At 42.0% G+C, this 13233-nt stretch overlaps 1 protein-coding gene across 2 annotated transcripts; it reads left to right on the forward strand.

Moving 5' to 3' along the window:
- The first annotated feature begins 2556 nt into the window (after positions 1 to 2556).
- On the forward strand, positions 2557 to 12403 carry zdhhc5b (zinc finger DHHC-type palmitoyltransferase 5b). 2 transcript variants are annotated; one of them, XM_044363020.1, is made up of 12 exons: positions 2557 to 3006; positions 4332 to 5828; positions 6275 to 6396; positions 6667 to 6824; positions 7151 to 7323; positions 7446 to 7548; positions 7711 to 7802; positions 8106 to 8238; positions 8692 to 8800; positions 9009 to 9115; positions 10092 to 11026; positions 11520 to 12403. In XM_044363020.1, the coding sequence occupies exons 2-12, from the start codon at positions 5680 to 5682 to the stop codon at positions 11623 to 11625; spliced, it is 2187 nt and encodes a 728-aa protein (XP_044218955.1). In that variant the 5' UTR covers positions 2557 to 3006; positions 4332 to 5679; the 3' UTR covers positions 11626 to 12403. The 2 variants fall into 2 exon arrangements, with proteins under 2 accessions (XP_044218955.1, XP_044218954.1); XM_044363019.1 differs by having other exon boundaries at positions 2557 to 2805.
- The last annotated feature ends 830 nt before the right edge of the window (positions 12404 to 13233 follow it).

A 13233-nucleotide genomic window follows, 5' to 3' on the forward strand; every position in this document is an offset into this window, starting at 1 on the left:
ATAAAATTACAGGATTTAATAGGGCTAAACTGGCAATACATTCCAGGAAGCTTAAAAGAGCATTTACATGATCATATAAGGAGATAACATTTACAGTTATAAATAAATTGTGAAAAAGAATTGTCAAAAAAGTTCATGTTTTGGTGGCTCAAACTTTTCTTAGAGGGGTCGGGTTGTGCTGGGAATTTGGAATTTGGACTCATGACCTCAGTATTCATAATATCCTGGCAATGGCCCTGCCTTTACATCAGCAGTTGGCAACCTTTTTGGCTTGTAACCGCTTCAAATGAGGCAGCAGTGGTGGAAGAAGTTTTCAGAAGCTTTACTTCAGTAAAAGTACCAATACAGCAATGTAAAAATACTCCATTACAAGTAAAAGTCCTGCATGAAAAATCCTACTACATTAAAAGTACATGAGTATTAGCAGCTAAGTATAGTTAAAGTATTGCAGTAAAAGTAGTGGTTGGGTCCCTCTGACTGATATATTATTAGGGCCTGAGCCCCAAAGGGGAGCAGACCCCTATCTGTTCTGTTTCTTTCTTTCTTTCTTTCTTTCTTTCTTTCTTTCTTTCTTTCTTTCTTTCTTTCTTTCTTATCTCACCACTTCAGACCTAAATTTGACCCCCTAAACATGTTCAAAAACTCACCAAATTTGGCACGCACATCAGGTCTGGTGAAAAATTTGATAAAATGTAACAGTCTCAACAAGACCTACAAATCATACGCTGACACCCCTGACCTAAATCCAACAGGAAGTCTGCAATATGCCCATCAATGTATGACTTTGTGCCAATTTTGGACCCTGAATAAACGCTATCTCCTCCTAGGGCGTATGGTATCGGCCTCAAACTTTAGTACATGACTTACCACGCTGTGCTGAAAAAAAGTTATTAAAAACTTTGTAATAACTCGAACGGTTTAGATATTATAAGCCCTGAAAGTTGTAGTGCCACATCACACCTTACAATGTAAACCAATGGGGAGGCAATCTCTAGGCATGGACTTTGTGTCAAACAAATGGTTCTGATGTCTAAACTATAAGTCTGACCACTTTCAAACCTGTATCAATGGATTTGCGACGAAATTTCCTACAAAAGAATGTAACTTTTGATGTAGGATTTAGCCAAAGTCATGGGATTTATGAGAATATTTCACAAGAAGAGTGACATTCTCCCATTCTCCTCTTCAACTGAGAGGGAGAGAGAGAGAGAATGGGGGGGGGTTGAATAGAGCTCATCGAGTGACAGACACAGGAACAGTTTCTTCCCCGTCGTTATCACACTTATGAACAGTTAACTCAGGCATTGAGCAATAACCCTGGATCACTAAAATACCCACTGTACCTACAAATTATACATATTTATTTTAGTTTAAAATACAAAATGTGCAATACATTTACTGTACATTTGAACAGGCAAATACATATACTGCACACAACCACCTACTATTTGTATATAAAGTAACATGTGACTTTGTTTACCATTTAATATTTATCTCAGCACTCTTCACTTCTTTGCACTATCTGTATCCTGTTTACAGTTCACAGAAGGAATTTCACCTGTATACAGTCATTCCTTGTGTGTCTTTCTGAAGATTGTTGTGTTGTGTGTAAGTACATTGAGAGCCATTAAACTGGGGGTCAATTTCCTTGTATGCGCAAACATACTCGGCCAATAAATGTGATTCAAATTCTGAAATTGTAAAATAAGTTGTTCAGGTGCCAAGAGATACAGATATTTATCCAGTTATTTCCCAAAAAAATGCTTGACATTTCATTGATTCATGTATACCTATCATTACTTATGTTTTGTAACTGGTATTTATAATTTATTATATTGTTGGAAGGACATCTGGAGCCAGAGATGGTGGATTGCAAACATGCAGAAGGATGCAGAAATAAGGGCTGTAAAAACAAGACGTACATGTTCCTCTGCATAGCCAGAAAGAGAAATTGTTTCCTGGATTATCATTGCTACAAGTAAAACTCAAAAAGTAACATGCAAAGAAATGAAAACACGGAATAAGTTTTTAGATTTGCAGAAATAGTTCATTCTTTCCATACCTTAAATCAACAAATAACTCTCACAAAGAATTTAAAAGCAAAGAAATACAGGAGCAATAACAGATCAAAGAAGATTTGAGTTCAGCTGTTCCATAGCTGAAATTAAAAAAAACACACTCAGAGATGTCAAGGTAAGACAAGGAAAGCAAAATAAACTTTAAAAATTAGCTTTCTGTTTAATAGAAAATCTATTGAAACTTGCCAAAAAAATAAACAAAAAAGTGAAACAAATACAAAATGAAAGAAAGTTAAATATGTTGTTGGTTTAAGATGGTAGTATGGCTGGAAACCTTTAAATTTTGTACTGTCATGTTTGACTGCTGTCTACTACAGTGGACATGCTGTAAAAAATAAATAAAAAAAAAAGATTTTGAAAAGGTCTAAATTATTAGATGTTTCTTTTACTCTAAACCTACAGAAAATCACACAAAAAAAAATAAATAAATAAATTGGAAGACACGTTTTTTCCTTGGTTCTCAGGAGGTTATATACTGTATATTATTGTTTCCACTATCTGCGCTGCTCTGAGCTGTTTCTTGAGTCCACTCCCCCCCCCGGCCTCTTATTGGCTGACCCTCACACCTCGGTCTCTGATTGGCTGATCTTACCACCTGAGGAACGACGGACTTGTTCCGGGATTCCGATGTCGGCCTAACAGGCGAGCTAACCGCTAGCGGCTAACTGAAGGAGCACCGAGACGACTCTCACCCTAGAGGCAAGACAGCTCGCATGTTCGATAACCAGTACGTCCTGCTTGTTTTACCAGCTCTTCGTGGTGACTGTGTAGTTGAACGCAACTATAGTTATAATGCCAGTCGTCAATGAATGCTAACTTTTACTCCGCGAATTTAAAGCGTTCATGCTAGCCAGGTAACGCTAGCTAACTCCCTTAGCTTTGGCTGTGGGAAAGGACTGAGCAGTGTCGCAAAAACTTTCGAGGCTAGGTAAGAGCTAACGAATTACTGAAGTATTGCGTTTGAATCTCTAATTTTTTAGGTCGTTTCAAATAAAACACAGCAGCGTTATTAGTGAACTTTAAAAGACATGAAGTGTAGTTTAATGAGGTGCCTTGTGGTGTGAGCAGATTATGTCAGTTGTCTTGATTGAATCCTGCCCTGGCCTGTTGTTTAACGCTTGGTCTTTTTGAAGGTATGATTAAAAGATGAAGCGATCTAACAGTGTTTATTACTATCAAACATAAGCTAGCAGCTGTAAGTGTGCCACAAACGATCAGAAATGTGATTAAATCTGCTCAACCGGCCACTTAGCGATGTAGCTTTGCGAGCTGCAAATTGTTGCGGTGACATGACAGGCAGGGCTCGACGCGGAGATTTTAGGATTAACATCCATTATAGTCTGGGGGGGATTTGTTGTGGGGCAGATGAGATGATTAACAACAGACACACTGTCACTGTGTCTCGGCCACAGCTCTGTATTTGTGAGTAATTTACTGATGATTGTTGAGAAGAGGGGTGTGTCCAAACTATCAGATTACACTGTTACTCCAGATCCGTTTTCAGTGTGTTCACACTACACGGACGAGTTTTTCATGTTGAGATGAGGGAAATTAAGCCTGATGTGTGTCACTGATCGAGGTCTGAATTGCCAGTAGTGGGAGGTTTTTTTTTTTTTTTTTTTTTACCACCTGAGGGCATTGAGCTGCCTGTTTATCAACAGCAGGCTGGTGGACAGCTCAATGAGTAATTGTGAGAAATGTATATACACACAGCTTTTAGGACTGTAAGAAGTTGGTTAGTCAGCCTGATTGTTGTGAAATAAGGGTGAAACATCTGCCTCTCTTGGTTAACTCAGTATTGTAACTTAAAAAGGAAATAAAGTTTTGACGGTGAACTTGCAGAAATGAACCATGGACATTTTCATAAATTGGTATGATTATAGGTGCTTGTGTTCTCCATTTTGTTATAATTTGTAGGGCTACAACTATTTATGTTACAGATTTATCTGTCATGTATTTTAATCACTACCTTGTTGTCTATAATGAATGTTAGAAACTAGTGAAAAATAGCCATCACAATATCCTAAAACTTAAAGTGACATCTTTATATTGTTTTTATTTTCCAACCAACAGTCAAAACCCCCAAAGTATCACATAAGACAAAGAAAAAGTGCCACATCCATACAAGCCAGAATCTGGAATTATGTGTGAAATTTTAAAAATGAATTGATGATCAAAATAGTTAATTGCCAGTTGACTATCAAGTTCTTATTTGTTTTTGTTTTTTTGTTTTTTTTTGTTTTTTTTTTACAGGGACGTCCCTCAACTTGCCAACAGAAGCAGCGGATGAAAGAAGACGGGGGACAAAGAGAAAGAAAAGGACTAATATGTATCAGACTATGTAACACCACTGCTGCACATGGCTTTGTTTAAAAGGCGCAGAATGGGAAAGGAGGTCTATCTGCAGAGAATTTGGAGGTGGGAGAGGTCTCTACATCCAGACCTGGCCGAGTGCGGCGACACCGCGGTGACATACACGGGACTTCTTTTTGGATTGAGTTGATTTTGTCCCCATATTGAAACAAAAACTGAAAGCAGGGATCTCAGAGGATCCACCAGGGACTCTGCTTGGCTATTTGAGCTATTTTACGAGTAAAGGCAAGGCTAGACATAATTTTTTTAAGGCTTCTTTTTTAAGCAACTTTTTAAAAGTAAACTCCAGCTGGACTTTTGTTTAACATTAAGCAGCTTCTTGGAACAGATTTAAAAGTGAATTTGTTGGTTTAGTTGTTTTCCCCTGCTGACTTAGTTTGAAACGCTGGAACCGTCCCTCCTGCAGCCATCCTCAGTTCCTTCCACCCACCCAGTGCCTAAATAAGCCCTCTCGGGACAATCACAGAAGTCATCAGCAGCTGCTGCGCTCAATCCCCTGCCTGTTCTCCTCTACGTGCTTCTTCGCTCAGCCTGCCGGCTGTCCACCCACTACCTCTTTTAATTTTCTGGTCTTTTCCTTTTTTATATTCATTTTCTCCGAGAGCTATAATCAGACCTCAAGCACAGTGACGAGCGTTAATGAAAACACTGAGGTTCAAGAGTGGAGAGAAGCCTAGATTGTTCCAGTTTTAGTCGTGTGTGCGAGTGTCTGTGCTTTTGTGTTAATGCACAAGAGTGTTATGGTTGCACTGGTGACAGGGAGCAGCTTAAGATTAGATTTATTTATATTGTTGCACCAAATACAGTTACATTAAAGCCATACAAAAATATTTATGAATTACGTACACATATTTTTGTATCACATTGCTCTTGTATAGTCTTGCTTTTATAAGCTTGTATTAAAATTATGCACACAAAAGTAAATATTTACAACAAGCTGTGCACATGCAATTAGAGCTGTATACTGCTATATATAAAAGGAATCTCTGTTTGTGAGTCCTTATTGTAGTGCCAGGAGATTTTTAGTGACTGGACGCAGAGAATCCCTCATGTTTCCATTCAGTTGCTGCTTTGCATAGTGTTGGTTTCTTTTTTCAGTCTGTATTCATGGCCTCTCCTCCCAAACAAACACCATATTTGCCATTCTGACCTGTAAATCGCCCTTTACAGTAGGTAGACAGTAGATATCTACCTCTCTTTCTGTCTTCCTCCCCTCTCTCTGTCTCTGATGCCGGGCTTCAGTGGTGGGGGTGTCGGGGGAGGAGTAGGTGGCCCTGCTTCTGCTCCTCCCCGTCCATTTAGACCCAGCCGATATGTCCCGGTCTCTGCAGCCACTACTTTCCTTGTCGGATCCACTACCCTCTTCTTCTGCTTCACGTAAGTGCAACTTTATGTCCTGTTTTGTAGTGTTTGTTTCACCTTTGTTTATTCAGAGAACGTTTACTGAGAACACTTGCCTTGTTTTCAGTAACACAGTTCACATTCACACTGTTGCTCAGTCACACCTGTGAGCTCCCCATTACAATCACAGTCTTCTATTTCTGGCCACTGAACAGCCACACTTGAGCTGTTTGGGGGTAAATTGCCTTGCACAAAGGCTTATCAGTGGTTGTTGATGGAGTGTGAAGTGTTATTTGCTATTTTTTCCCCATCTGTGTCTTGCCAGCAAGTGCAGGGATTAGAGCCTGCTTCTGCAATCTCCACTTGCTGCTGTTTTTGTCTCAAACAGACCAAGAAAATGTGTCAGACATTGAAAGACAAGTTGTTTAGGCAATAACATGTCAAAGTGTAATTTTTTTTCTCTTCTTTTTCGTACCGTCCAGGTGCCCATGGTTGTCAGAGTATTTCTCCTCTGTCATTCCCATCTATAATGCCGTGATCTTCCTCTTCACCCTCGCCAACTTCTGCATGGCCACTTTCATGGACCCCGGAGTCTTCCCCAGAGGTAAACACGCATCAACGGTGTTGGTGTGCAAGTATTTAAAAGTCATTATTAAGTAATATTATGTGTAATGTTGCAGTGTTTTTTTTAGTACGTTGTAGATTAAATGAGACTGAAAAGAAGGCAGCAGAAACATAAATATAGGAAAAATTATAATCATGTTTTGCTAGAAATTGATGGCAATAATTTATTGGCCATAAACATAATGCAGAGGCACCGTATAATTAGCCACCATGATGTGAGCATAGTCTCAGTGTTTGTGTCTGTCTTTAGCGGAGGAGGATGAGGATAAAGAGGATGATTTCCGCGCTCCGCTCTATAAGACAGTGGAGATCAAAGGCATCCAGGTGCGCATGAAGTGGTGCTCAACCTGCCGCTTCTACCGCCCACCACGCTGCTCGCATTGCTCAGTTTGTGACAACTGTGTGGAGGTACTCACACACACACACACACACACACACAAATACAAATATTAGAATATTATGATTATGAATATCAGAGTGGCTCCATTGAACTCTGAATACACAACCGGCACCTCTTAATTTCACAATGAACTTTTATAAACTCTCGTGTGACTTGATTGCTTAACCTAGATCTGTGCTATTCTTAGTTTCCTTGTGTGGGTGTGGGAAGTAAAAACTGTGTGGACATCTAATTTTTTTTTTTTTATATGTATTCTGGTTGTTTCTTTTTATTATTATTCTCCTCTTGATGTTTCTTTACTGGTCCTTACCCTTCTTTGTCTGTGCTCTTTCAGGATTTTGACCACCATTGTCCGTGGGTGAACAACTGTATTGGTCGGAGGAATTATCGCTATTTCTTCCTCTTCCTGCTATCACTTACCACCCACATTGTGGACGTATTTGGCTTCGGCCTGGTTTATGTCCTGCACCACCGCCAGCAGCTGGACACGCCACATGCTGCTGTTACGTATCCTCCACTTGGCACGCTGCGGTCATAAAAAAATGCAGAGCAAATTATGAGACTTTCTTTTCATATTTTACTTTTTTTTGCTGGATTTTATTGTAAATTTCTTAACCCTGTTCTCCCAGTATGGCTGTGATGTGTGTGGCTGGTCTGTTTTTTGTCCCAGTCGCTGGCCTGACTGGGTTCCACATTGTACTGGTGGCCCGGGGTAGGACCACAAATGAGCAGGTACATACAAGAGCTAGTTGTGAGCATCACACGCTCCACCAATGAGTCCCCCCATACAAGTTACAGATTTTCAATACTGTTGTGTTAAATTTGGTGTCCATGTGAGTTGGAAAGTTACCATGGCGTAATTGTGTTATTCTCTCCCCCTCCCTCCCATTATAGGTGACAGGGAAGTTTCGTGGAGGTGTTAACCCTTTCACCAATGGCTGCTTGAGGAATATTTCACATGTGCTCTGCAGCTCTCAGGCCCCCAGGTCAGCCTTCCTCTCTCCTCCGCACTCATCTGTTTACTCCCCTCCTCTTACACTCTGCCCCACAATCACTCTTTTTCCACTGCCTCTTTCTTTCCATTGCTCTCTCTCTCCCCCTCACTTTTCCACTCTCCTCTTTTATTATTCTCACTTGTCTCTTCAGTTTAAAACGGAGTATATGAATATAAGTGTGAGGGACATCTGGTGTTGGATTATGTTTCAGTGCAACACAGACCGCCAAGCTTGTTGTTAATGTTTGTATCATTATAATTAGGATTTAAATGCATGTGTATGACCCTTCCTCAGATACATGGGTCGGTGGCGGAGCCCTCAAGCAGCGGAAGTACAGCCACCGTTTCTTAGGCCGGCTCTTACTGAGGCCCAGTTAGAAGCAAAGATACTGGACAACGGCATCCAGAATGACCGACACAGCACCAGGGTGAGTGTGAGTTGACTGTATGCATTGTTGACTTGGGATATTCAGACTGAAAATAGATTGAGGAGATAGACAAATTTCAATGTGTAACAGATGCCAAAACACTGACTAATAGTTTATGAAACAGGACTTTATAACTCCAGAGAGTTATTCTGGCATGTGACAGTTATTTTATCCTTTTTTTTTTACAATAACTGCAATGAAAACAATAAAACTACACTGCGCAAGTTCCAATGTAATGAACACAGCGCATTGGCAGATGAGGTTGTATTTTCTTGCAGTAAAAGTTGAGCCAGGTTCAGGTTTTTTGCTGGACAAGTCTGTAGTTTTTTTCTTTTTTTGTATTAGCCCTTTGCGTCTGTTCCCTCATTATGCCATGCAGCTTCAGGTTTAATTTCAATGAACAAGTTAGTACTTTGTGTCTGCTTTCATGACTTAACTCTGTTTCTGTTCCAGTCCAAGAGCAGTCTGGACCAGATGGAGAGCCAGTCAGCAGACGCAGAGCCTCCACCTCCTCCAAAGCCGGAGCTTCGGTACCCTGGCCTGCCCCGTGCTGACACGGAAGGTGAGACACATACGCAAACGCATACAAATTCACACTTACAATTCAACCTACAGTGGGTAGTTGTAGGTATGTATCCTGACATGTCAACATCTGAGTGTTGACCAGGTTCCTCAAGGGTTTTACCTCTTACGTAAACAGATGAGTGTTTGTTTTCTAATCAAAAACACACCTCGTTCAAATGTCACGTTCGGTTTCTTTCCCTTCACAGAGAGCAGCCTGTTGACAGAAGCTCCACCTACGCCGTCTATGTACAAGTACCGACCAGCCTACAACAGCCCAGGAAGGAACCACACTGCCCTCACACACCCCAACAAGGTACATGCGGAATATAAAATTATCGTTATTATGTAGATACTGTACATTAATAGTATAAGAGGAATAATCAGCTGAGAGTGAAGTTAATCGCATGTTTTTGCCTGATTGGAAAACTGACGAGATCACATAAGTAAGCAGACACGTGTGTATATATAAGTATTTTCTTTTAAATTTTGACATAAGCTCTTCAGATGTTATTCCAGAATTGGCTTGTTTTAGCATTTAACCTCAACTTTTATTGCCCGAAAAGAAATTTAAAAAACATAAATGAGAAATGAACAGTATCACATAGATGTACAGTAACTTACCAGGATGATACAGCAACTTGTCCTCACCTATATAATATTTCACTGATCATTTGGTAGCTGTTATGCCCTCCCCCTTCTAATTTCGCTTTGTGGTTAATACCATGCCCGTCTTTTTTGTTCTCACTTTAAATTGATCATTCAGTGGCCATCGGTCGATCAGTAAGTCTCAGCTAGTGTCATCTGTGTGTCTGTGTGTCTGTGAGTCTGTGTGTGTGTGTGTGTGTGTGTGTGTGTATCCCTTTGGCAGTCTTTTGTGTGTTTGAGTGGATCTGTCCCTTCCCCCAAAACTGCATTGACTGGAATGTTTAGCTCATGTACTGTATGTACTTGTATTTCCATGTATGTGTTCATACACACAGTCTTTGACATGCAGTGGCTTGCCTGTTCAAGCCAGTCAATGTTCCCAGTCCAGTAGTGTGATGATGGAGTAGAGCACTGGTCAAGCATCCAATTTTCTCCCCACCACTGACTCTTTTTTTCTGTTAGAATCTATAGAATAAACAGTTTTTTTGTGCTATGTTATCTATTCCTGTGGTAACATGATGATTTTCGTCTTTCCTCCTCCCCCTCTTCACTCTTCATCTTCATCACACTCTTCCTTACCGTCTTCCCTCTCTGTCTGCACCCCCTCTACCTTTGGTCCGTCTCCTCCTCTCTACTCTCCTCAGATGATCCGTGGTGAGAGTCTTGACTCTCCGTCTCCCTCCATCCTCCAGTCCAGCCGTCAGCCTAGCTACCGCTCGGAGCCGAGCAGCCTGGATGGGGCCACAGTGGTGGGGGGAGGTGTAGGGGCGCGCAGAGGGGGAGGGGAGAGGGGTGAGGGCCCCGGAGGCCCTGGCGGGACTACTGGTGGGGTGTCAGGGGGCATGTCGGGTTACTCCCTGACTGGACGCTCCTACACCTCCTACCCATCCTCTCTGGTCCTGTCCACTGGCGGCTCCCGCTCCTCCAGCCTGCGCTCAGCGCACACGGCACATAATCCACTGGCCACGCTCCAATCAGAAGGCACCACAGACACAAGCTACAAAAGCCTGGCCAATCAGACGCCTCGGAATGGCAGCCTGTCCTACGACAGCCTGCTGACACCATCCGAGAGCCCAGAGTTTGAATCAGCCGCCCACGAGCTGTCGCCGCAGAAGCCTCATGCTCTGTTTCCCTCGGCGACTATAACAGGCCAGCCTGAGGTGGTGTCACCCAGTACCCCGCTGCAGGGCTATACGTCGCCCTTCCTCTCAGCTCAGATCGCCCAGCAGAGGGAGGGGCAGCTGCTCCAGGGCTCTGCCACTTTCTCCTCCCCCCACAGGGCCTACCTGCGTGCCGTCAGCCCACCCCCTCCCTCTTCCTCTGGGCCTCCTGAGACCCAGCACCTGCTCCAGCATAACCAGGACTCCTCTTCCCGAACCCCTCGTAACCCTTCCTCCTCATCCTCTTCCCCGGGGGCTCGCTCACTAGAGCCCCCTATCTCCCCGCCACCTCGCGGCCTCTCCCTTGGCAAGTCTCAGTCTTACACTGGGGAGGCAGGGCCTCAGCACAAGCCTCGGCCAGCAGGAGGAGGCGCTGTGCTGGGAGGGGGAGGAGCCGGAGGAGGGCAACAGGCTCCACAGTGAGTAGTGATCCGTCGCCAGATCTGTCAGCCAACTACTCTTCCTCCTCCTTCTCCTTTTCCTCCTAATCCTCCTCTTCTTCCTCCCTGGTTTGTGTCAGCCCACCTCTTCCTCCCTGATCTGTGTGAGTCTTCCTTTTCCTCCTCCACAGTTTTCAGTCTTTGCTTGTTTAGTGTTGAACAGTTGGATGTGTTATTGGTTCATTTTGGTGTGTATGTATGTGAATTAGTGCTAAAAGCATGCCACTATGTGTTGAGCACTGTGTTCGCATGCCTAACCATGCTGCTGTTTACTTCTGTCCTTGTCCTTTTCTTACTCACTATAAGAATAGATACCAAAGGCCTTATAAAATTCATGGTAAAGACACATGTTGCTGTTTGTTTGTTTTGTTATTTTCGAAGTAGAACCACTCACTTCCACATCCCTGTCTCCTTTGTCTCCATCCTCAATCTGCCCTCCCTCCACTCCCCTTCCTGATGGCTGTCCAATCAGATCCACCTCTCGCCCAGTCTTGGCCAATCACACCACATCCAAACCAGGGGGCGGGGTGAAGAAGGTGACAGGCGTCGGAGGGACCACTTACGAGATATCGGTTTGAGTGACAGACATCCTTCATGGTCTATCACACAGAGGGGAAAAAGTCACTGGACAGCTTCCACTTGTCTCTTAACTGAGCTGGATATTATTCATGGCCGCAGGCTCCTGAAAAATGACTGTTTCCGCTGCAACGGACTAAAGGAGCGGGCCTGCCTGGTACTCACTTTGTTATCTTTGTAACGCCGCTGGCCATTCTTTTCTGCCAGCCTTTCGAATTTGAACAAAGAGTAACTGGGGACACTGGTTCATTTTTCACAGGATCAATTTGTCTCCATTTTGCCACTTTGTGAGCCATAGACTGATGAGACTGTATCATCACGGCTGGGTACAGATATGTGTATAGAACACGCATAGCTAACTTGATTATGCTGTTTTACTTTGGTACATTAGCACACAGAGTATTGGCAACGGTGTCTGACACTTAAGGAGAGGACGGACTTTATCCAGCAGATGTAAAATTCAAGAGGGAGGATTTAGGACTGTTGACCAATAGAAACCGTCACTGTCTTCTTTTCCACAGTCTGAACGGACCACACAGCCTGTTTATCGATAGGAGTCAAAGGAGAGAAGAGTCCAACCTATAAACACAGTATCATTTTAGTTTTATAAATCTTTGTTTTTAAATATTGTTTTATATAAATGTATAAAATCCTACAGATTATTATTGGGTCAGATTGTCAGGTTATTGAAGACGACTATTGATGAGGGTGGCAGATGTACTGTGTATAATTATTCTTTTTTTTTCTTTTCTTTTTTTTTTTTAATTCAGCGATTTCAAATCTGTTGCCTGTTTTATAATTGATGGCTGCATCAGCCACTCATGAGCTCTTGCTGGAATTTTTTTTGTCATCCAAAGAGAATGATGATCCTTTGGTGGACAGCTGAAGTGGCAAATAATTGAGCTTCATCTTTGAAAGCCACAAAGAAATTCAGAATCATCATTGCAGCACAAGCATCTTTGTGGAATGTACGCTTGTAATGTTTATGCTAGAGACATTTATGCAAAATCTGTTTGTAGCTTTAAGGTCATTGTATGTCCTTTCTGGTGGTGTGTTTTTTTTTTTTTTTGTTTTGTTTTTGTTTCTTCTCTTCTTTTCTGTAATGTTTTGTCTGTCAGTCAATCAAGTTGCTAGTAGAACCTTATACCTTTAACGGATGGCCAGCCAAATAGGTGCAGTGAGGGAAGGGCTTATTTATTTCACCAGAGAAAACAACCTTGTAGTTCTGGACATAATTTCAAACCAGTCTCTATTAGTTGTTTTTTGTTGTTTTGTTTTTTTCTAAGAGGAGGAAGTTTTTTTTTTTAAAGAAAAAAGTTTATAGATGAAAAAGATCATTTTGTTTATAAGGAGGTAGGGACTGGTTTGCAATAAGAGACTGTTGATTTAAATTTTTTTTGCCTTGAGACCATTCATAGTGAAACAAACGCGTTTTTATTCTTTTCTATTGGTTTTTATTTTTTACACTTTTCTGATAAATCATGTAAGGCAGATTAGATTTTTGATTTACACACTCATTAAAAAAAAAAAACTTCTGTAAAGGTACAGTTAATTTGTTTTACCCACAGCCATGTTAGGACAGGATAATTAGAGGGAAGGAGGGAGGAGTG

This window comes from Thunnus albacares, chromosome 10 (assembly GCF_914725855.1).
Source record: "Thunnus albacares chromosome 10, fThuAlb1.1, whole genome shotgun sequence".
Taxonomy (NCBI): Eukaryota; Metazoa; Chordata; class Actinopteri; order Scombriformes; family Scombridae; genus Thunnus; species Thunnus albacares.